Source organism: Pituophis catenifer, unplaced genomic scaffold (genome assembly GCF_029215685.1).
Source record: "Pituophis catenifer annectens isolate HBS135680 unplaced genomic scaffold, rPitCat1.0.hap2 SCAF_9, whole genome shotgun sequence".
In the NCBI taxonomy this organism is placed as follows: Eukaryota; Metazoa; Chordata; class Lepidosauria; order Squamata; family Colubridae; genus Pituophis; species Pituophis catenifer.
This window is the reverse complement of record NW_027256889.1, coordinates 2,977,519-2,998,836: the sequence shown is the minus strand read 5'-3', so window position 1 is coordinate 2,998,836 and position 21,318 is coordinate 2,977,519. Positions and strand designations below refer to the sequence as shown.

At 46.4% G+C, this 21,318-nt stretch overlaps 1 protein-coding gene across 8 annotated transcripts in view; it reads left to right on the top strand.

Moving 5' to 3' along the window:
- Window positions 1–7,259: 7,259 nt before the first annotated feature.
- SLC8A2 (solute carrier family 8 member A2) overlaps window positions 7,260–21,318 on the top strand; it is a 38,835-nt gene continuing 24,776 nt past the window's right edge. For 7 of the 8 annotated variants that reach the window (XM_070949545.1, XM_070949540.1, XM_070949541.1 and 4 more), the window contains exon 1: window positions 7,488–9,064. In XM_070949545.1, the coding sequence (XP_070805646.1) occupies window positions 7,500–9,064 (1,565 nt within the window). In that variant the 5' untranslated portion in view covers window positions 7,488–7,499. Of the gene's footprint in view, window positions 9,065–21,318 lie in introns of all 8 variants that reach the window. The other variant, XM_070949539.1, reaches the window with a different exon arrangement.

Sequence of the window (21,318 nt, the reverse complement as noted above, 5' to 3'; positions counted from 1 at the left end):
GGCTCTGTTATCGGCTGCAGAGGCCTTCACGAAAGGCTTGCCAGCCTTGCCGGCTGCAGAAGAAACGGGCCGGCAAGGGAAGGTGTCGGATATGTGAGACCTGGCTGCAACTGTCTGAAGGTAAGTAGTAGGGCAGCTCCACCCCGTCCGTCCCCACCCTAGCTTAATTTTTTCCTGTGCACCCTGGAGTGGGCAAGGTCTTAATTAGGGCTTATTTTGGGAGTAGGGCTTATATTGGGTGCACATGTAAAAATCAAGCTAGGACTTACTTTAGGGCAGTGGGTGAAATCCAGATTTTTTTAACTACCGGTTCTGTGAGCGTGGCTTGGTGGGCGTGGTGTCCCTGATGGGCGTGGCTTGGTGGCCATGGCAGGTGAAGGATACTGCAAAATAAGGAGTCTTGGTGGCGCAGCGGACTAAAGTGCTGTTAAGTAGCACTTAGCTGCCAGCTGCCTGCAATTACTGTGAGTTCAAATCCCACCAGGCTCAAGGTTGACTCAGCCTTCCATCCTTTCGAGGGAGGTAAAATGAGGACCCGGATTGTGGGGGCAATAAGCTGACTTTGTATAAAAAAGAACACCGCTTAGGGGGTGGGGGGCAAAAGCCCTACTAAGCAGGTATATACAAAAGTATGAAGGCTTAATGCATTGTAAGCCGCCCTGAGTCTCCGGAGAAGGGCGGCATATAAATCAAATAATAAATAAATAAATAAATAAATAAATAAATAAATAAATAAATAAATAAATCCCCATTCCCTCCCCACTCCTGGGGGAAGGATATTGCAAAATCCCTGTTCCCACCCCACTCCTGGGGCCACCCAGAGGTGGTATTTGCCGGTTCTCTGAACTACTCAAAATTTCCGCTACCGGTTCTCTGGAACCTGCTGGATTTCATCCCTGCTTTAGGGATAGGTCATATTTTCAGGGAAACACGGCATTGTTGGTGATGGCTGATCTCAAGAAGCTGAACAGAGTTGCCTCTAGAAGTTGTGGCTGCTCCCACAACTGGAAAGTTTTAAAGAAGAAATCGGACAACCATTTGTCTGAAAAAAAGGACCATAGGGCTCTCCTGCAGAGAGCAGAGGGGGTACGACTAGAAGACCTCCGAGGTCCCTTCGAACTCTGTTCTTCTTGTATCCTGCTACAGCGTCCCTCATGCTTCTCCTTCTTTTTATATCCCCGCGTTTAGCATCCTTTTTATAGTTCGGTTGCTACGGGAACAGTGGCGTTGCTACGGCTTGAGCTCAGCGATGATTGCAAAAGCTGGCCTTCCAGAGAGGCTGCAGATGGGTTTTCACAGACGTGACGTTCCTGGTCCACGTTTTTGCCTAGGCTACACTTGATAAACGGTGGGCACACACACACAAGCACACACACACACACACACACGTACACACCAGGAGATCCTTTTGGTTCTCATGGCCCCTTGCAACTCAGTTTCTTCTTAGCGACGTGGTAAGGCGCACGGATCCCAGGGAATGGAGCTCATTTGAAAGGGGGGTGCCTTTCGTTCTCTACAATAATATTTTTGCATTTATTCAATTTAATATATATATATATATATATATATATATATTGCAAAGAAGGGTGCATCGGCTCTCTTTCGTTCAAAGTCGTGTCAGCAGATGAGGGAGAAACCTCCTTCGGTGGTTTCTTTCGTTCATTGGGAGACAATCTGATTTTCCTAAACTAAAGTGTAAGTCAACGATAAAAAAGAAAATCAGGGCATCAGGGAAGTTTTTTTTAAAAAAGAGAGAGAGAGAGAGAGACAGCCCCCCCTCCCCCGCCATCTCATCCAAGCCTCACCCTTTTCTTAACATATTTATTTATTTATATTTCATATTTCCAAACCTCGCCTCAAAGAGGGAGATGAAATAGGTATGCAAAATATGTGAATTATATAGGTAAAATACACATGCAAACTAGGGAAAATATATAGTTGAGACTCTGGAAAGGATGCAGAGAAGAGCAACAAAGATGATTAGGGGGCTGGAGGCTAAAACATATGAAGAACGGTTGCAGAAATTGGGTATGTCTAGTCCTATGAAAAGAAGGACATGGGGAGACAGGATAGCAGTCTTCCAATATCTCAGGGGCTGCCCCAAAGAAGAGGGAGTCAAGCTATTCTCCAAAGCACCTGAGGGTAGGACAAGAAGCAATGGATGGAAACTAATCAAAGGAGAGAAGCAACTTAGAACTAAGGAGAAATTTCCTGACAGTGAGAACAATTCATCAGTGGAACAACTTGCCTCCAGAAGTTGTGAATGCTCCAACACTGGAAGTTTTTAAGAAGATGTTGAATAACCATTTGTCTGAAGTGGTGCAGGGTTTCCTGCCTAAGCAGGGGGTTGGACTAGAAGACCTCTAAGGTCCCTTCCAACTCTGTTATTCTAAAAATAGTTCAAATACATAACCAAAATAGGGAAAATATATAGTTAAAATAACGTATGCAAAGTATGTGAAATATATAGGTAAAATACATATGCAAAATATGTGAAATATATAGGTAAAATATGTATGCAAAATATGTGAAATATATAGGTAAAATACGTATGCAAAATAGAGAAACTATATAGGCAAGGTGGTTTGGTAAGTGACTTGCATCTGATTTTATGACCTCTTTGTCCCGGTTGTTCTGTGAATCATTGCAGTTGTTAAGCGAATCCGGCTTTTAACTATTGACTTTGCTTTGTTAGAAGCCGGCTGGGAGACGCTGCAATTGTTTTAAATACAAGTTGTTGCAAATTTTGTATGGTGCCCAAATTTTGAACATGGGACTTGGGGGATGTGGCCACGGTCATAAGTGTGAGGACCAAACCTAAGTTCCTTTCCCCCCCCTGCCCCAGTGCCATTATAACTTCAAACAGTCACTAAATGAACTTTGGCAAGTCAAGGGATACCTATACATCTACATTGCTTTGCAAGATTGACAGTCTAAAGATTATTTATTATTTATTATTCATATTTCTATGCCGCCCAACTCTCCGAGGATTCTGGGCGGCTTACAACAAAGACCAATTTATTTTAAAATTCAGCCTAAATTATTTAATTTGTTTTAATTTATTTTAAATTTTGTATTTATTATAAAATTAACTGTGTTTTATCTTCTGGCTGTTCACCGCCCTGAGTCCTTCGGGAGAAGGGCGGTATAGAAATTTAATAAAATAAAATAAAATAAAATAAATAAAGACAATGTGAACAATATACAATAAGAGACGTTTAAAAAACAAAATCCATACACACCACTCATGGCCGGATCTCATGGTCAGATTATGTGCAATGCATCCCTCCCTACCAAGGAAGAGCAGGCTGGACTAAATGACCTCTGTTGTTTTTTGTTTCCTTTGATTCGTGTCTCATTAAAGGGGGAATCAAAAGCAACCAAGGGAACCAAAACAGAATAAAACAGACCAGGAAGAAGCACGAAATTTCCAAACATCACGCACTCGAGTAAAATTGAATATGTTAGACAATAACTTTCAGCCTGACATTAGTTTAATTTTATGTTGTTAAATCTCTTCTGCCCTTTAAAGAAACCCAGCAGGTCATTATTAAAATCAAATTAGTATTCAGCTATCCATGACAGTAATCAAAACAGGATAAAGCATGAAGAAGGAGCGAGAGAGAAAATTACAGTAATTTCTGTCTCGGTAGTAACACAGCTATCCCTATTTAAGAGATCACCGGGGATTTAATCTTGGAGGACAACTTTTCCATTCTAAAATAAAGGCAAAAAGGTTTTGGCTCCAGGGGGTTAATCTCTTTTGGGCTACTGGAAAACTTCTTTGAGAGAAGCGAATCAATGGGAAATAGATCACAATCCAGTCAGTAAAAGTGAAGTGGAAAGGACCAAAGAAAAAACGGAGATGGATGTTGAATCAATCCATATTAAAGGACAAAGGATTTATACAAACAATGGGAAAAGAAATGGATTTCTTTTTAAAAAAAAAAAAGAAGAGAAAAGAAGAGACTTCACTGCAAAATGGGATACAGCCATGGTGTATTTCCGGGGACTAGCCATAATTTATATAGGAAGAAAAAAAAACAAGAAAACAGAAATAATATCAAAAGACACTAGAAGAAGACCAGTAATTTTTGGAAACTATTTTAGATAGAGTTTCTCAACCATGACCACTTGAAGATGGATGTGGATTTCAATTCCCAGAATTCCCCAACCCCAAGCCCCTACCCATACAATACAGGTAGTCCTCGACTTACAACTTTATGCTCTGTGACCATCACTAGATGAACCGTTGTAAATCGAGGACTACCTGCAATTGTTCTCCCAGCCAGGAAATTTCTCCTTAGTTCTAGGTGGCTTCTCTCCTTGATTGGTTTCCAACCATGAGGCCAGCGACCTCTGAGCCCTTCGGAGGCCTCCTTGTTAGCCAACCCAGTTCATCCGCCTTCTTCATATGTGACTTGGGTTCACGTTGTCCGGAGCTGCTGGAGAAGGAAACGGAGCTCCTCGTCCAGCCCAATTTTCTCCCTGCTGCTGTCGGAGGGATTTCCCAACCAGCTTGCTGGTTTTCCCGAGGCCTCTCAGGTGGAGGAAACTCTGAGTCAGCAGCTCTTTTGCAGAAACCGGAGCAGCGGCTGGAAAATCACATAGGCAGCAGATGCTCAGCGCAGGGCAAAGCCTGCTGCCCCCGGAGGAGAGCCGGCGGTGGAGCGTGGAGCCACTGTAATCCAGGGCTATCAGGACATTCGAGTCGAGGACAGGGAGTCCTCGACTTACGACAGATGGCTTAGCGACTGTTCAAAAGCTGCCCAGAGATTACGAGATGCAGGACAAGTAAATTCAACGAAGAGAAGAAAGGAGAGGAGAGGAGGGGAGGGGAGGGGAGGGGAGGAGAGGGGAGGAGAGGAGGGGAGGGGAGGGGTGGGGAGGAGAGGAAAGGAGAGAAAGAGAAGAAAAGAGAAGAGAAGAGAAGGGAAGGGAAGGGAAGGGAAGAGAAGAGAAAGAGAAAGGGAGAGGAGAGAAGAGAAGAAAAGAGAAAGAGAGGAGAGGAGAGAAGAGAAAATAGAAGGGAAGGGAAGGGAAGGGAAGGGAAGGGAAGGGAAGGGAAGGGAAGGGAAGGAGTGGGGTTTCCTGCCCGAGCAGGGGGTTGGACTAGAAGACCTCTAAAGTCCCTTCCAACTCTGTTATCCTATCCTATCCTATCCTATCCTATCCTATCCTATCCTATCCTATCCTATCCTATCCTTACATTTGTTGGCCACCCACCTTACCTCAAGGCAACCCTGTTTAACAGAAGATGGACCAAGGAATCCAACAGGGGCTTTCTTTGTTTTTCCTTGAAGACATTTTGCTTCTCACCCAACTGAAGCTTCTTCAGTTCTGACTGAATGATGAAGATTGGAAGGATTTATGTTCTTCCGTTCAGATGACTGCAAAGAACAGCGATCCTTCCATTCTCCACCGTTCAGTCAGAACTTGAAGAAAGAAGCCTCCTGGATGAGAAGCGAAACGTCTTCAAGGAAAAACGAAGAAAGTCCAGTTGCCTTTGGAAAAAAAACACCTTTGGGACAACCCTGACCTGGATGCCCGAGAATCTCCATAGACAGTTAGCAGTTCGAAAGCATGGATATGCAAGTAGATTAATAGGTAAGAGGGTAACAGCTGATTTCTTGGTCCATTTCTCCTTTCAGCTACTACTGGGTGTTCTGAGAACATGAAAAGGATAAATCCACTCATTCCTACCTGTTCCCTTAAACCAGGGGTCGGCAACCTTAAACACTCAAAGAGCCACAAAGGTCCTAACCGGAAGCCCCCCATTCAATTCTGGAGTCGACCGGAAGTCCGGTTCTCCCACCATAGAGTTTCCTCCTAGCACGGCGTCCTTTTTCCTCTGCCAACCAGAAGTCCAGTTCCCCCACCATAGAGTCCCCTCCTAGCACGGCGTCCTTTTTCCTCTGCCAACCAGAAGTCCAGTTCCCCCACCATAGAGTCTCCTCCTAGCACGGCGTCCTTTTTCCTTTTACCAACTGGCGATACGGAGTCGCAGCAGAGGGATGAAAGAGCCACATGCGGCTCCAGAGCTGCGGGTTGCCAACTCTTGCCTTAAACCTTTTCTTCCTGGCAAAACCTTCTTTTGTCCTCACTCTTTTCTCATCTTCTAGAAGGAGGCAAATTCCATCACCACAACATTGCGTTTTTTAATTTTTCTAAAAAAGTTCTTATAGCAGATTGTTCCTTGGCTTTTAAAATTACAGTGTGAAGCTGTCTCTCTCTCTCTCTCTCTTTCTCTCTCCCCTCCCTGCTTACCACTATTTATTGCTATTGCTCTTTAAATATTGTGTTCCTCCAGAAATTGTTTTAAAAGCAGATTTTTTTTAAAAAAAAAAATAATAATTATCTTCCCCCTTCCCTTGCTAATTTGTTATCTGAGTGGGCAAATGACGCATTTGTTTACTTGGCCGGGTAGCGAAGTAAACAAGGGATCGTCCAGGCTCAGAAAAATGCACGCAGAATGTTGCTAGGACAGGATTCGAACTCGGAGCATGGAATAAGAGTGGTGGAAGGGACCTTGGAGGTCTTCTAGTCCAACCGCCTGCTCAAGCAGGAGACAAATGGTTGTCCAATCTCTTCTTTAACACTTCCAGTGTTGGAGCAACCACAACTTCTGGAGGCAAGTTGTTCCACTGATGAATTGTTCTCACTGTCAGGAAATTTCTCCTTAGTTCAAGGTTGCTTCTCTCCTTGATTAATTTCCACCCATTGCTTCTTTTTCCTACCCTCAGGTGCTTTGGAGAATAAGTTGATGTTCTTGTTCTCAGGTGGCCAAAACTAAATGCAATAATCCAAGTGTGGTCTTACCAAAGCAGCAAACATGTCCAACATACCTTCCTCCTCCTATTTTTCCCACAACAACCCTGTGAGGTTTATTGCATTGAGAGGGAAGGACGGGCCCAAAGACACCCAGCTGGCTTTCATGCCTAAGGCGGGATTAGAACTCACTGTCTCCTGGTGATCGGCCCAAAGTCACCCAGCTAGGTTTCCTGCCTAAGGCGGGACTGGAACTCACCATCTCTTGGTGATTGGCCCAAAGTCACCCAGCTACGTTTCCTGCCTAAGGCAGGACTAGAACTCACCATCTCCCACTTGACTTTCATGGCTAAGGCAGAACTAGAACTCACCGTCTCCTTCTTTCTAGCCTGGTGCCTTAACCCTGGAGGGCAGCTCCCGAGAACGCTAATGTTTCTTTCTTCTTCTTGTCTTCCCTCCCAGATCCTGTGGCCCCCAACGACTCAAGAAGGATGCTGCTTCCGTGGGGGCAGCTGAGGGTCTCCTCCTCCTTTCTTACCAAAATCTTGGTCGTCGGGGTCTTTTGCGCTGGGAATATCTCCTGGGTTGGTGCCAATGAAGTTGATCCGGAAGTGAACGGCACCTGCGAAGGCTATACGAAATGTCAACCCGGAGTCCTCCTCCCAGTTTGGCAACCAGACAACCCTTCTTTTGGAGACAAAGCTGCCCGGGCCATTGTCTACTTTGTGGCCATGATGTACATGTTCTTGGGGGTCTCTATCGTTGCGGACCGCTTCATGGCCTCCATCGAAGTCATCACTTCCAAAGAGAAGGAGATCACCATCACCAAAGCCAACGGGGAGACCAGCATTGGCACCGTGAGAATCTGGAACGAGACGGTCTCCAACCTCACCCTCATGGCCTTGGGTTCCTCAGCTCCTGAAATCCTCCTGTCCGTCATCGAAGTCTGCGGCCATAACTTCCAGGCAGGAGAACTGGGTCCCGGCACGATTGTGGGCAGCGCGGCCTTCAACATGTTCATGGTCATCGCCGTCTGCGTCTACGTCATCCCCACCGGCGAGAGCCGCAAGATCAAGCACTTGAGGGTCTTCTTTGTCACCGCTTCCTGGAGCATCTTCGCCTACATCTGGTTGTACCTGATCTTGGCGGTCTTCTCACCGGGGATCGTCCAAGTATGGGAGGCCCTGTTGACCCTGGTCTTCTTCCCAGTCTGTGTTGTCTTCGCCTGGATAGCTGACAAACGGCTGTTGTTCTACAAGTATGTCTACAAGAGGTATAGGGCAGACCCACGCAGCGGGATCATCATTGGGACTGAGGGGGAGTTCCCCAAAGGCATCGAGATGGACGGAGGATTCGTGGCCAACGACCACCGAGAGAGCGTCTTTGTGGATGGCAGCGCGGCATCCGTAGCTCCCCTTCCCGTCATCACCCAGGAGGAGAAAGAGTTGGACGAGAGTCGCAAAGAAGTCATCCAGATCCTCAAAGACCTCAAGCAGAAGCACCCCGATAAAGAGCTGGAACAGCTGGTGGAGATTGCCAACTACTACGCTCTATTGCATCAACAGAAGAGCCGGGCTTTCTACCGCATCCAGGCAACACGCATGATGACTGGGGCAGGCAACATCCTCAAGAAGCATGTCACAGAATTCTCCAAGAAGTCCACCAACCTTCTGGAGGTGCCTTCAGAAGCCGAGGTGGAGGAGAATTACAGCAAGATCTTCTTTGAGCCATTCATGTACCACTGCTTGGAGAACTGCGGCTCAGTCACGTTGACCGTATCTTGCCAACAAGGGGGAGACAGTTACAACACGTTCTACGTAGACTACAAGACCGAGGATGGTTCAGCCAAAGCAGGTTCCGATTACGAGTACAGTGAGGGCACCCTGATCTTCAAACCCGGCGAGACCCAGAAGGAGCTGAAGATCGGCATCATTGATGACGACATCTTTGAAGAAGATGAACATTTTTTCGTCCGGCTTCTGAACTTGCGGGTGGGCGATGCGGAAGGCATGTTTGAGTCAGACTCTGCTGAGCACCCCAAGGGACGCTTGGTGGCCCCACTGGTGGCCACCGTGACTATTCTGGACGATGACCATGCTGGCATTTTTGGATTCCAGGACAAACTGTTAAGGGTCAGTGAGTGCCAAGGGACTCTGGAGGTCAAAGTCACTCGGAGCTCAGGGGCCCGAGGGACTGTGATGGTCCCCTACCAGACGGTGGAGGGAACTGCTCAAGGAGGTGGTATGGACTATGAGGACTCCTGCGGGGAACTGGAGTTCAAGGACGATGAAACTGTGTAAGTAAATGGAGGGCTCGTGTGTGCCGAGGTCAATTGTGATAGTGAGTGGAGGACAGATATTAGATAGCCTGAATTAATGTTTGGAAATCATGTTCCTGACAATAGAAACAGGTGGTTACTAGGGGAATGAACTGAATTGAATCAAGTTGAGTTGAGTTGAGTTGAGTTGAGTTGAGTTGAGTTGAGTTGTGTTGTGTTGGGTTGGGTTGTGTTGGGTTGTGTTGGGTTGTGTTGGGTTGTGTTGGGTTGTGTTGGGTTGGGTTGGGTTGGGTTGGGTTGGGTTGGGTTGGGTTGGGTTGAATTGGTTCTCCTAATGTCCATCTGGGGAAGATGGTTTAATCTGGAGCGCAGGGAGATGGTCCAAGGGTGTCTTCCAACTCGTTTATTTATTTGTTTATTTGTTTAAAGGTTTACCACCTTTATTGTTTTTATAAATGACTCAAGACGGTGAACATATTTACTATTCCTTCCTCTATCTATTTTCTGCCCAACAAAAACCCTGTGAGAGGGGAATTGGCTCAAAGGCACCCAGCTGCTTTTCATGTCAGGACTAGAACTCACTGTCTCCTGATGATTGGCCCAAAATCACCCGGCCAGTTTTCATGGCTAAGGCAGGGCTAGAATTTCCCGTCTCCTGGTGATTGGCCCAGTCCTCCTCCTCCTCCTCCTTCTCCTTCCTCCCCTCCTCCCCCCCTCCTCCTCCTCTCCACAAACCTCATTCCCTTCTGGCACTGAAGATGTTATTTAGCTGGGTAAGAAAGAAACATCTGTAAGAAAACCACCAAAGAACCCCTCGGTTCAACACTGAGCTCCCAAGATTCTCTTCTATTTTTCTTTGTTCGTTTGTTTTTTAAAAGAAGAGAGAGAGATTAAGCCAGCGCTAGATCATCAAAGCATTCAAAAATTCCGTTTTTTAAAAAATGAAAACAACCAGATCCACCCCTGCACGAGACTCTTCCCCCCACCCCAAAGAATGTTTTATTAGAAAAAAGTAAGCAAAAAAGAATAAAGCTACCATTTAAATTCATTATTCCGGGTGAAGAAATGTGATTTGCAAAGCTTACCTTCCACCAGGCGCTTTGTGAATTAAAAAATTCATTGGGGATTGCTTTCTTCCCCCTTCCCTCCCCCTTCTCTGGGATGATGTCCAAAAAAATTGGGGGTGGTACGTTTTGAGAGGCTGGGAGCAGAGCCAAACTAGCTGAGTGGAGAAAGTGAGACACCTTCCCTCTTCCCGGTCCATCACTTTGCTTTTCGGGCTGGGATTTAAGACAGAAATAGCTGACCTCGGGCCCCGAGAAGGAGGGTGATGATGGCGGGAGCAGGAAGGTCAGGGAAGGGGGCGGCTTCTGGTGAGATGAACTTTGCGAACATTTTCCAGATGAGTAAAATCCAAGGTCCCGAGTTTTAAACATGGTTCTGGAAGAGTGAGAATTCTGATAGTAGAATTTGCCCTGGCTGACGGAGGTCTACATTTTGGGAAAATGGAATCGGTGATGTTAGATTTATAGGAAGTCCTCAACTTAGAGGACCACAACTGATATAGATAGATAGATAGATAGATAGATAGATAGATAGATAGATAGATAGATAGATAGATAGATACATAGATAGATGAGAGAGATGAGAGATAGATAGATAGATAGATAGATAGATAGATACATAGATAGATGAGAGAGATGAGAGATAGATAGATAGATAGATAGATAGATAGATAGATAGATAGATAGATAGATGATAATATATAGATGAGAGATAGATGAGATAGATAGATAGATAGATAGATAGATGATAGATAGATGATAGATGATACAGATAGATAGATGATAATATATAGATGAGAGAGATGAGAGAGAGAGAGAGAGAGATAGATAGACAGACAGATAGATAGATAGATTAGATAGATGATAGATGATAATATATAGATGAGAGATAGATGAGATAGATAGATAGATAGATAGATAGATAGATAGATAGATGATAGATAGATAGATGATAGATAGATAGATAGATAGATAGATAGATAGATAGATAGATGAGATAGATGAGAGATAGATAGATAGTGATAGATAGATATACATAGATAGATGATAGATAGATGATAGATAGATGATAATATATAGATAAGAGATAGATGAGAGAGAGAGAGAGAGAGAGAGAGAGACTTTTGCCCCTTGAGTACCGTAATTCTTCGTCAGACAGTCTGGATGGGAGCTCAGCACTTTGCGTAGAGAAATGAGGTCCGGATGGGAGCTTGAGGTTTGTTTTGGGGCTTCTGGGAAAACTCCCAACCTGGCCTCCTGTCTGGGGTTTGTCTTGCCTCCTCCCAACCCAGCAGCCTGATTGATATTGAGTTGACACTTTGGGTGATGCTTTGTGCTTCCGTGTGTCTGTGCCTGCCTTCCCGAGCTTTGCTGACAAACAAGAGGAAATTAATGAGGAATTTTTTCCTTTCCTTTTTCCTTCCTTCTTCCCTCCTTCTTTCTTTCTTTCTTTCTTTCTTTTTCTTTCTTTCTTTCTTTCTTTCTTTCTTTCTTTCTTTCTTTTCTTCCTTCCTTCTTTCTTTTTTTTCCTTCTTTTTTCTTTTTCTTTTTTTCTTTCCTTCCTTTCATCCCTCCGTCCCTCCATTCCTTCTTTCTTTCACTCCATCCCTTTCTTCTTCCTTCCTTCCTTCCTTTCTGTTTCTTTTTCTCCCTTCTTTCCTTCCTTCCTTCTTTCTTTTTCTTTCCTTATTTCCATCCCTCCATCCCTCCCTTCTTTCTCTCCCTCCCTTTCTTCTTCCTCTCCTCCGTCTATCTGTCCTCCCTCCCTCCCTCCCTCCCCTCCCCTCCCTCTATCTTTCTTCCTAATGCACTTGGAGGTCGATAAAATCCAACACCTTGAAAGTTCCCAGGAAGTTTCAGGAGGCGAGCAGTGGCAAAGCTTAAAGACAGCGAGAAAAGGATTCCCTAGGAGTGACTCAAAGCTGCCTCCATAGAGTCTGTTGTACAGGTTGGGCTTGGGAAGTCCACCCCCAGACCCTCCAGGCACAGGCCCAGCCCCCAGCCCCATCTGTCTTCCTGGGAAGTCTCTCACAGGATGAGTCACTCACAGCTGTGTTTGGCTGGATGTCAATCAAAAATGTCTCTGCGGAGTCCCAAACTGGATCCTGGTGCCCTTTTGGGGATTTCAGCAACTTGCGAGCTTCGTTGGGGGTGCTGTGGGTCTTGTCCTTGATTCCCCTAGATGTGAGATTCTTCCCTTTCATTGGAGAAAGAAAACTGACTCAAGAAAACCACCTACAGCAGGGGTCTCCAACCTTGGCAACTTTAAGACTTGTGGACTTCAATTCCCAGAATTCCTCAGCGAGTTGGCTGAGGAATTCTGGGAGGGTTTTTTGTTTTTTTTTGCTTTAATTTATATGCCGCCCTCAGGGCGGCTTACAATGCGTTAAGCAATAGCCTTCATACTTTTGTATATTTATACAAAGTCAGCTTATTGCCCCCACAATCTGGGTCTTCATTTCACCTACCTTTGAAAGGATGGAAGGCTGAGTCAACCTTGAGCCTGGTGAGATTTGAACTCACGGTAATTGCAAGCAGCGGATGTTAATAATAATAATAATGTATTTTAATATTAATATTTGTACTTGATGTTTTTACTTGGCTGTTCACCGCCCTGAGTCCTCAGGGAGAAGGGCGGTATACAAATTCAAAATAAAATAAAAAATAAAAAATAAAAAAATAAATAACAGTGCTTTAGTCCGCTGTACTACAGGCTCTTCCTAAGAAGTCCACAAGTCTTGAAGTCCACAAGTCTTAAAGTTGCCAAGGTTGGAGACCCCTGACCTACAGGATGTAGGTAGGGCTAATGTGTTTGTCTCGCCAGTGATGGTAGCCAAAAATACTGAAATGATGAGTCAATGGAGTTACATCACTGGTCTCCCCAAAACTTGTTACTTCTAGTGGTAGATCAACACATCTGGAGGATGAGAGGTTGAAAAATTGTTGCCTTGGACCAGGGGTGGAGAACCGTGGCCCCTTTATGACCTGTGGATTTCAATTCCATGCTGGCTCCGGGAATTCTGGGAGTTGAAGTCCACAAGTCATAAAGGGGCCATGGTTCCCCACCCCTGCCTTAGACCTTCTCAGAACCTCGTGACCCAAATGGGCTTCTTCTATTAGATCTTCTCTATGTCAGGATTCCAACCGATGCCCTAATTAAATCATGAGCCTCGAGCCAAGCTTCAAAAGAAATCCAGTTATTTATCAGGAGCTTCATGTCAGCATGTTCCAAGTGAAGCCAACTCTGACATGTAATTTATGTTCCAGCTCTGACCCTGTTTCCCCCCCTCCCCCCAAGGTGTATCATCAGTCACATTCTCCAAGAAGCAATTTTGTGGGTTGTAGAGATCACTCCCCTCCGGCCACTGTGGGTAACCGCGGAGATGGCCTTGAGAGAGATATGGCTGGAATGTGCTTTTGTTTTGACTGACGTGCTGCCTTGCTGCGGCTGCAAAATTCATTTCCCCATTCCCCACCTTGATGCTGGCCCTGACTCTCACACCTCCTCCTCCTCCGCTGATTCAGCTGCTGGAGGGTCCGGTGGCCGAGAGGCCACAACATTCTCAAGCCATTTCAGTGGCAGGTTTGCTGTGTGTCAGTCCTACGACGAGGAGTCTTGCTCTGCTGTGAGAATGGAAACCTGTCTGATACGTTTTGACTGATTTATTGATTCCGGTCTCAATTGTGGTCTTAAGTCGAGGACTGAAGACAACTCACAGGGTTCTGGCAGAAATAAGAGGAGGAAGGCGTATGAGGCAGTGGTGGGATTCAGCCAGTTCGCACCTATTCGGGAGAACCGGTTGTTAATTTTCTAAGCAGCTCGGAGAACCGGTTGTTGGAAGAAATCTTATTTTGTTTTTCTTCCACTTTACAGGGCTAATCCTGTAAGGAAGGCAGGAAGGAAACATTCTGCTGTTGTTTCTAGCCTGATCTTTTATTGCCCCGCTTACAGAAACTGCCTCTCTGGTTAACCCTTATTACATTGTAACAGTGAGTGACGTTGAGTTGGCCACGCCAACACGGTCACATGACCACCGAGCCACGTCTACCCAGAGGGTCATTAGGGCAGGGAACCGGTTGTTAAATTATTTGAATCCCACCACTGGCATGAGGTATGTCTGTCGCCTTGAGTTACCCATAAAGTGATAAAGGCCGGATAAAGATATAATAAAATAAGTAAACAAATAGATATATTCCTTCTGAAAAGGGCGCATCGTAAAGGGGGGGCTTCTAGGGAGCTGGGGAAAAGGAAGGGCATTTAAAATATTCTGCCTTAAAAGTCAATGGATTCCAGGCCTTTTGTGTTGAAACTTCGCTCCCGAATGACCTCTTTCCGCGAGGGGAAGGGAGAACATAATCCAGAAGTTGGCTGCCGGCTGCTGGTGTGCAATTACATCCAGCTGTGCCTCCTGCTCCTTCCCCAGCGAGGTCAACCTCTTCCATGCTGCACAGTCTCTTCTTCTGCTCACCCACCTTTCCCTCCCCTCCCTACCCAACCCAAGTCATAATGCAAAGTAGCGCTTAATCTCCTGTAAGCCCCAAGGATAAAGGAAGCAATTATCCCCCACAAGGGGCTCCTGGTTCAGGATGAAGGGACTGGAGAGGTTATGACCCGGAGAAGAAGAAGAAGAAGAAGAAGGGAGAGGCCCAGGGATCTCCTCCACGGAAGACCTTCTGTCCTACCTAGAGAGCTTTCCAAATTAAAATCTCTTTGGGGTTCTTGGTGGTCTCCGAGCTTGGCGGTTTTCTTGCAGACATTTCATGACCCAACTAGGCAACGTCATCAGTGCTAGAAGGGAGTGAGGTTTATGGGGAGGAGGGTTTCCTTCTTTCCTTCCTTCCTTCCTTCCTTCTTTCGTTCCTTCCTCGCTCCCTCCCTTTTCTCTTTTTCCTTCTTTCATTCCTCCCTCCCTTCTTCCTCATTCCCTCTTTTCTTTTTCCTTCCTTCTTTTTGCGCTCCTTCTCTTCTCTTTCTTCTTCCTTCCTTTTTTCCTCCCTCCCTCCCTCCCTCCCTTTTCTCTTCTTCCTTCCTTCCTCATTCCCTCGCTTTTCTTTTTCCTTCCTTCCTTCCTTCCTCCCCCCTCCGACCCTCCCTCCCTTTCTCATTCCCTCTCTTTTCTTTTTCCTTCCTTCTTTTTGTGCTCCTTCTCTTCTCTTTCTTCTTCCTTCCTTTTTTCCTCCCTCCCTCCCTCCCTCTTCTCTTCTTCCTTCCTTCCTCATTCCCTCGCTTTTCTTTTTCCTTCCTTTTTTCCTTCCTTCCTTCCTTCCTCCCCCCTCCGACCCTCCCTTCCTTCCTTCCTCATTCCCTCTCTTTTCTTTTTCCTTCCTTCTTTTTGCGCTCCTTCTTTTCTTTCTTCTCTTTTCTTTCTTTTTCCTCCCTTTTTTCTTCCCTTCCTATTCCTTCCTTCCTTCCTCCCCCTCTCCTTTCCTCTTCCTTCCTTCTTTCCTCCTTCCTCTTCCTCCCTTCCTTCCTCCCTTCCTTCCTTTATTCCTTCCTCTTCCTTCCTCCCTTCCTCCCTTCCTTCCTTCCTTCCTTTCTTCCTTCCTTCCTTCCTTCCTTCCTTCCTTCCTTCCTTCCTTCCTTCCTTCCTTCCTTCCTTCCCCCCTCCTCCGTTGTCCTGGCAGCCAAGCTCCGCACCTGAGCAGCGCCTCTTTCCTGCTCGAACAGCGGCACATGCAATTCGCACCCTCGCGCGTGTTCTCGTTTCTGGCGGCTGCCAAATCCGCCCCCGCCGTCGCAGCCGGCGAATTCTCCATCATCCACCCACACAGCCCAGGCCGGCGCGGCTCGCCTCCAGTCCCGACGAGCAGCCCCTTCCCTCCAGCAGCGGAGGCTCCTGAACTGCTGGGCAAGGGAAGGGAGAGGCCGGAGGGGCTCCAAGGGCTGCAGGGGGAAAGGGGGGGGGCTAAGATCTGCTTGAGATCGCTGGCCAAGAGCCTCAGCAGGTTGTGTGAACAGGGCTTGAGCCGGGGGCTGAACTAGATGACCTCCAAGGCCCCTCCCAGCTCTGTTATCCTGTTATTCCACCGTCCCAGAAAAGCGGGCTGAGCCCCTTTCCCACAAGCCAGCCAGCCAGCTGCAGGAGAGACCCTGATGTCTTCTCCCCACTTCTCGCAACCCACCGACCCACCCAGCCTCCGGGTGCATTTCCGAGCAGGGCACTCCGGAGTGTAATTTAGCCGCCTCCACCGCTCTCTCCTCTCTGGTGTCAAGAGCCCTCCCTGGCCTCTCTTTATCCAAGAGCCCGGAGATGATGGATGATGTTTTCCAATATTTCCCCAAAGACGGCGGGTTTTATTCAGCGCAGGTTATTTATTTGCTACCTGTCACAGGTTTCTGTCTGCGGGGCTAAATTTAGCACGGGGGATGAGCGAGGAGGGTCCGTGCAACAGAAGGTCCCAAATGGGGTGTGTGTGTGTGTGTGTGTGAGAGAGAGAGAGAGGGAGGGAGGGAGAGAGGGGGGAGATGCTGTCTTTAGTTTGAAGGACCATGCCCCGGTTTGGAGGCTGATGGCCAACCCACCAGCCACGTTGTGGGTGGAAGGAGAGGATAACGTGGCTGGAAAAGCTGCAATTTTAACAGGTCCAAAGATGGAGATGAGAATGGCTAGGAAGGAAGGAAGGAAGGAAGTGGTCCAGCGGCTTCTGGATGGAGGAAAATAAATCAGCCTGTTGCAACCCCCCAGAAAGGAAGGCCTGCAAAGCGTATTGTTGTTACGGCATTGATGATGCTATCTGGTTTCATAATCAAAGGTCTGCAAGAAAACCCCCCAAGCTGAGAGAATATGAAGGTCCCCACAGTCCTCGGTGTCCTCCTTCTCCTCCTCCTCCTCCTCCTTGCCCCTTGTCCTCCATTCCACAAACCCCACTTCTGTCTAGCTCTGGTTAAGTTCCCTAATTGGGTCATGAAATTGGTTTTCTTGGTTGCAAGAAAACAACCAAGCTCAGAGAATATCAAGGACCCCACAGTCCTCTTCCTCCTCCTCCTCCTCCTCCTCCTCCTCCTCCTCCTCCTCTCCACAAACCCCACTCCCTTCCAGCACTGATGACATTACCTAGTAAGGTCCCGAAACAATCTGCAAGAAACCCACCAGCTCAGGGACATTATAGTTCTTCTCCTCCTCCTCCTCCTCCTCCTCCTCCTCCTCCTCCTCCTCCTCCTCCTCCTCCTCCTCCTCCTCCTCTTCCTCCTCCTCTTCCTCCTCCTCCTCCTCCTCCTCCTCTCCACCAACCCCGCTCCCTTCCAGCACTGATGGTGTTACCTAGTAAGGTCCCGAAACAATCTGCAAGAAACCCACCAGCTCAGGGACATTATAGTTCTTCTTCTCCTCCTCCTCCTCCTCCTCTTCCTCCTCCTCTTCCTCCTCCTCCTCCTCCTCCTCCTCTCTACCAACCCCGCTCCCTTCCAGCACTGATGGTGTTACGTAGTAAGGTCCCGAAACAATCTGCAAAAAACCCACCAAACTCAGGGACATTATAGTTCTTCTCCTCCTCCTCCTCCTCCTCCTCCTCCTCCTCCTCCTCCTCCTCCTCCTCCTCCTCCTCCTCCTCCTCCCAAATCCTACTCCTTTCTTGCATTGATGATGTTCCCTAGTTGGGTCATGAAAAATCTGCAAGAAACCAACCAAGCTCAGAGAGCACCAAGGACCCCAGCGTTCAACCCCGAGCTACGAATCTTCTCTTCCATCGATATTGTCGTTATTGTGAGCTGGCACTGATTCAGTCGGCCTTGAAGAGAGAGAGAGAGAAGGGAGAGAAAGGGTTAAGCGCCAGGCAATTCACAGCTTACAAATCTCTCCCGAAGAATATCCACCTAGAGTGGCGAGCGCCCAAGAGATATTCAGTTCTGTTTCTCCCTTGAATGGAAAATATTTAAAAACAGAACGAGGCAACCTTTTCTTGCATCCACTCTGGGGAAACGCTACTCCACCTGACAGGCCAATCCTTAAATGAGATCACTCTCGTCTCCGGAATTAAAGAGGGCTGTGAATCTGACAGGTGGGAGCAGAATGGACAAGTGAGACCTTGGTGGGGTTTCCCTCGATGGGGGCTCATCTGTCTTTGGTCCGGATTTGAGGACCGAACAGAGAGGAGTGCTGGGATACTTTAGACCAGGAGTCAGCAACCTGCAGCTCTGGAGCCGCATGTGGCTCTTTCACCCCTCTGCTGCGGCTCCCTGTCACTCAAAATATGCGTCACAACTGCCAATGTGCGAGACCCGCTGGCACGCGATTTATTGAGCTTTTCAACCTCCGGTAGGCCAACCATAGATAAATCCAAGAAAAGAAAAGTTTCAGAAGAAAACAGAACGTTTCATTCAACTACATATGCTAGTTTTGTGGCTGCTTAAAAAATAGTCAGGAAGGGTTTTTGTGGCTCCCGGTGTTTTCTTTTCTGTGGGAAAACGGGTCCAGATGGCTCTTTGAGTGTTTAAGGTTGCAGAACCCTGCTTTAGACTGATCTTGGGGGGAGGGTAAAAATGAACCAACATGGCAACGGCAATGAGGAAATCCGTAGCTGGGCATTTGAAATAAATACCTTGGCAGGATCAGGCGTGAAAGACCAGATCTACACATGATGGTCCAACGACACTGGGATTTATTGCTAAAAAAGAGTTTGCAAAGGAATCTTCTCAACTAACATGAGTGCTTGCTTGAAGTTAGATAACAGTCAGTGGAATTCAAGAGGGGGTTGGACTTATTTGTCTTATGACTACGTAGAGATTCTAGGTTAATCCCTCTCTCTCTTTTTTTTTTTTTAATTTGATTTATATGTCGCCCTTCTCCGGAGACTCAGAGCGGCTTACAATGCGCTAAGCAATAGCCTTCATACTTTTGTATATTTATACAAAGTCAGCTTATTGCCCCCACAATCTGGGTCCTCATTTCACCTACCTTAGAAAGGATGGAAGGCTGAGTCAACCTTGAGCCTGGCGAGATTCGAACCTGCAGTAATTGCAGACAGCTGGTCTTAATAACAGGGTGCTTTAGACCACTGTACTACCAAGGCTCCTTAATGCCACCCCACTAGGTTCTGCCACGCCCATTTCATACAAGAGGAAGCCAAAGGAACATGGAAGAAGCCTACTCTAAGGCTTTCTTGGAGGCGAGGTTGAATCCAGATAATTTAATAATAATAATAATAACAACAGTAACAGAGTTGGAAGGTACCTTGGAGGTCATCTAGTCCAACCCCCTGCTCACACAGGAGACCTATACTAGGGATTCGAACCGCTGATCTGCCGACCTTTCTGATTGACAAGCTCAGCGTCCGAGCCACCTAGCCAGGCTCCGTTAGGACCAGCTGGATGGACAGGTGTGTTAAATTATCTGGAGACAAGCTTCTCTTCCAGAATGGGTCCTTTGACATACCTTAAGAAGGTAATGGTGGGAGATTGGGGACACCCATCTAGCTTGGCTACTTGAAGATGGGTGAATTTCAACTCCCAGAATTCCCCAGCCAGTCAGCAACACATAGGACAGGAGTCGGCAACCCGCAGCTCTGGAGCCGCATGTGGCTCTTTCATCCCTCTGCTGCGGCTCCCTGTTGCTGGTCGGCTCCACAATTGATAGGGCTTTCGGTTAGGACAGGCAGAGCAAAAAGGATGCCATGCTAGGAGGAGACTATGATGGGGGAACCGGAGAATTGAACGGGGGCTTCCAGTTAGGACCTTTGTGGCTCTTTGAGTGTTTAAGGTTGCCGACCCCGATCTAGCCTAACATAGGCAAAAACTTTTGCAGAGTTTCAAGGAGGGCTTTTCCAACCCAGCCTAACAAAAAACCCGGGTACCATCTCCAAGTTTCCCCTGTACAAACCAGGATCAGTGGCCATTGATAAAGATGGTTTCTCGTCAGCATGCAACCTTGAGTGAGCCTGAGTGGCGTAGGAGGCTAGTGCCTCCTACTAAGGCAGCGTTTAACATCCAGCTGCCTGCAATTACTGCGAGTTCAATTCTCACCAGGCTCAAGGTCGACTCAGCCTTCCATCCTTTCTAAGGTGGGTAAATTGAGGACCCAGTTTGTGGAGGCAATAAACTGACTTTGTATAAAATATACAAAAGTATGAAGGCTATTGCTTAACGCATTGCAAGCCGCCCTGAGTCTCCGGAGAAGGGCGGCATATAAATCAAATTAAAAAAAAAAAAAAAACCCTTAGGAGATTGGTTGGCTTATATCAGCAATAGGATCCAACCTTTCTAATCTAGCATGACCCTGTCAGCCAGGCTGGCTGAGGATCATGGGTATCGTGATCTGAGAGGGTTTGGCTGGTAGAGGGAGGCGAAATGGTTGCCAAGCTTCTCCATCATCTGCCTGTTTGTATCTCAGGGAGTGTCAGGCTCCGGAGCAATGGTACCGAGGGATGTTTTGACAGGCTAATGCCAGGCCCCCTTGGGGATTATGTTGCTCAGTTAGAGTAGACGGACTTGTTTTTCCGAACGTGTTTATTTTTAAAAAAAGCACGTTAAAGAACGGTTGCTAGCATTGGGTATGTCTCGTTTAAGAAAAGGAAGGACTAGGGGTGACAGGATAGCAGTGTTCCAATATCTCAAGGGATGCCACAAAGAAGAGAGGGTCAACTTATTTTCCAAAGCCCCTGAAGGCAGGACAAGAAGCAATGGGTGGAAACTAATCAAGGAGAGAAGCTACCTAGAACTAAGGAGAAATTTCCTGACAGTGAGAACAATTAATCAGTGGAACAACTTGCCACCAGAAGTTGTGAATGCTCCAAGACTGGAAGTTTTTAAGAAGAGGTTGGATAATCATTTGTCTGAAGTGGTGTAGGGTTTCCTGCCTAAGCAGGGGGTTGGACTAGAAGACCTCCAAGGTCCCTTCCAACTCTGATTTCTATTCTATTCTATTCTATTCTATTCTATTCTATTCTATTCTATTCTATTCTATTCTATTCTATTCTATTCTATTCTATTCTATTCTATTCTTGTTTTATTTCTATTCTATTCTATTCTTTTATTCTTCTATTTTATTCTATTAATGTTTTATTTCTATTCTATTCTATTCTAATTTTCTTTTCTATTCTATTCTATTCTATTCTATTCTATTCTATTCTATTCTATTCTATTCTTGTTTTATTTCTATTCTATTCTATTCTTTTATTCTTCTATTTTATTCTATTAATGTTTTATTTCTATTCTATTCCACTCTAATTCTTCATTCTATTCTATTCTATTCTATTCTATTCTATTCTATTCTA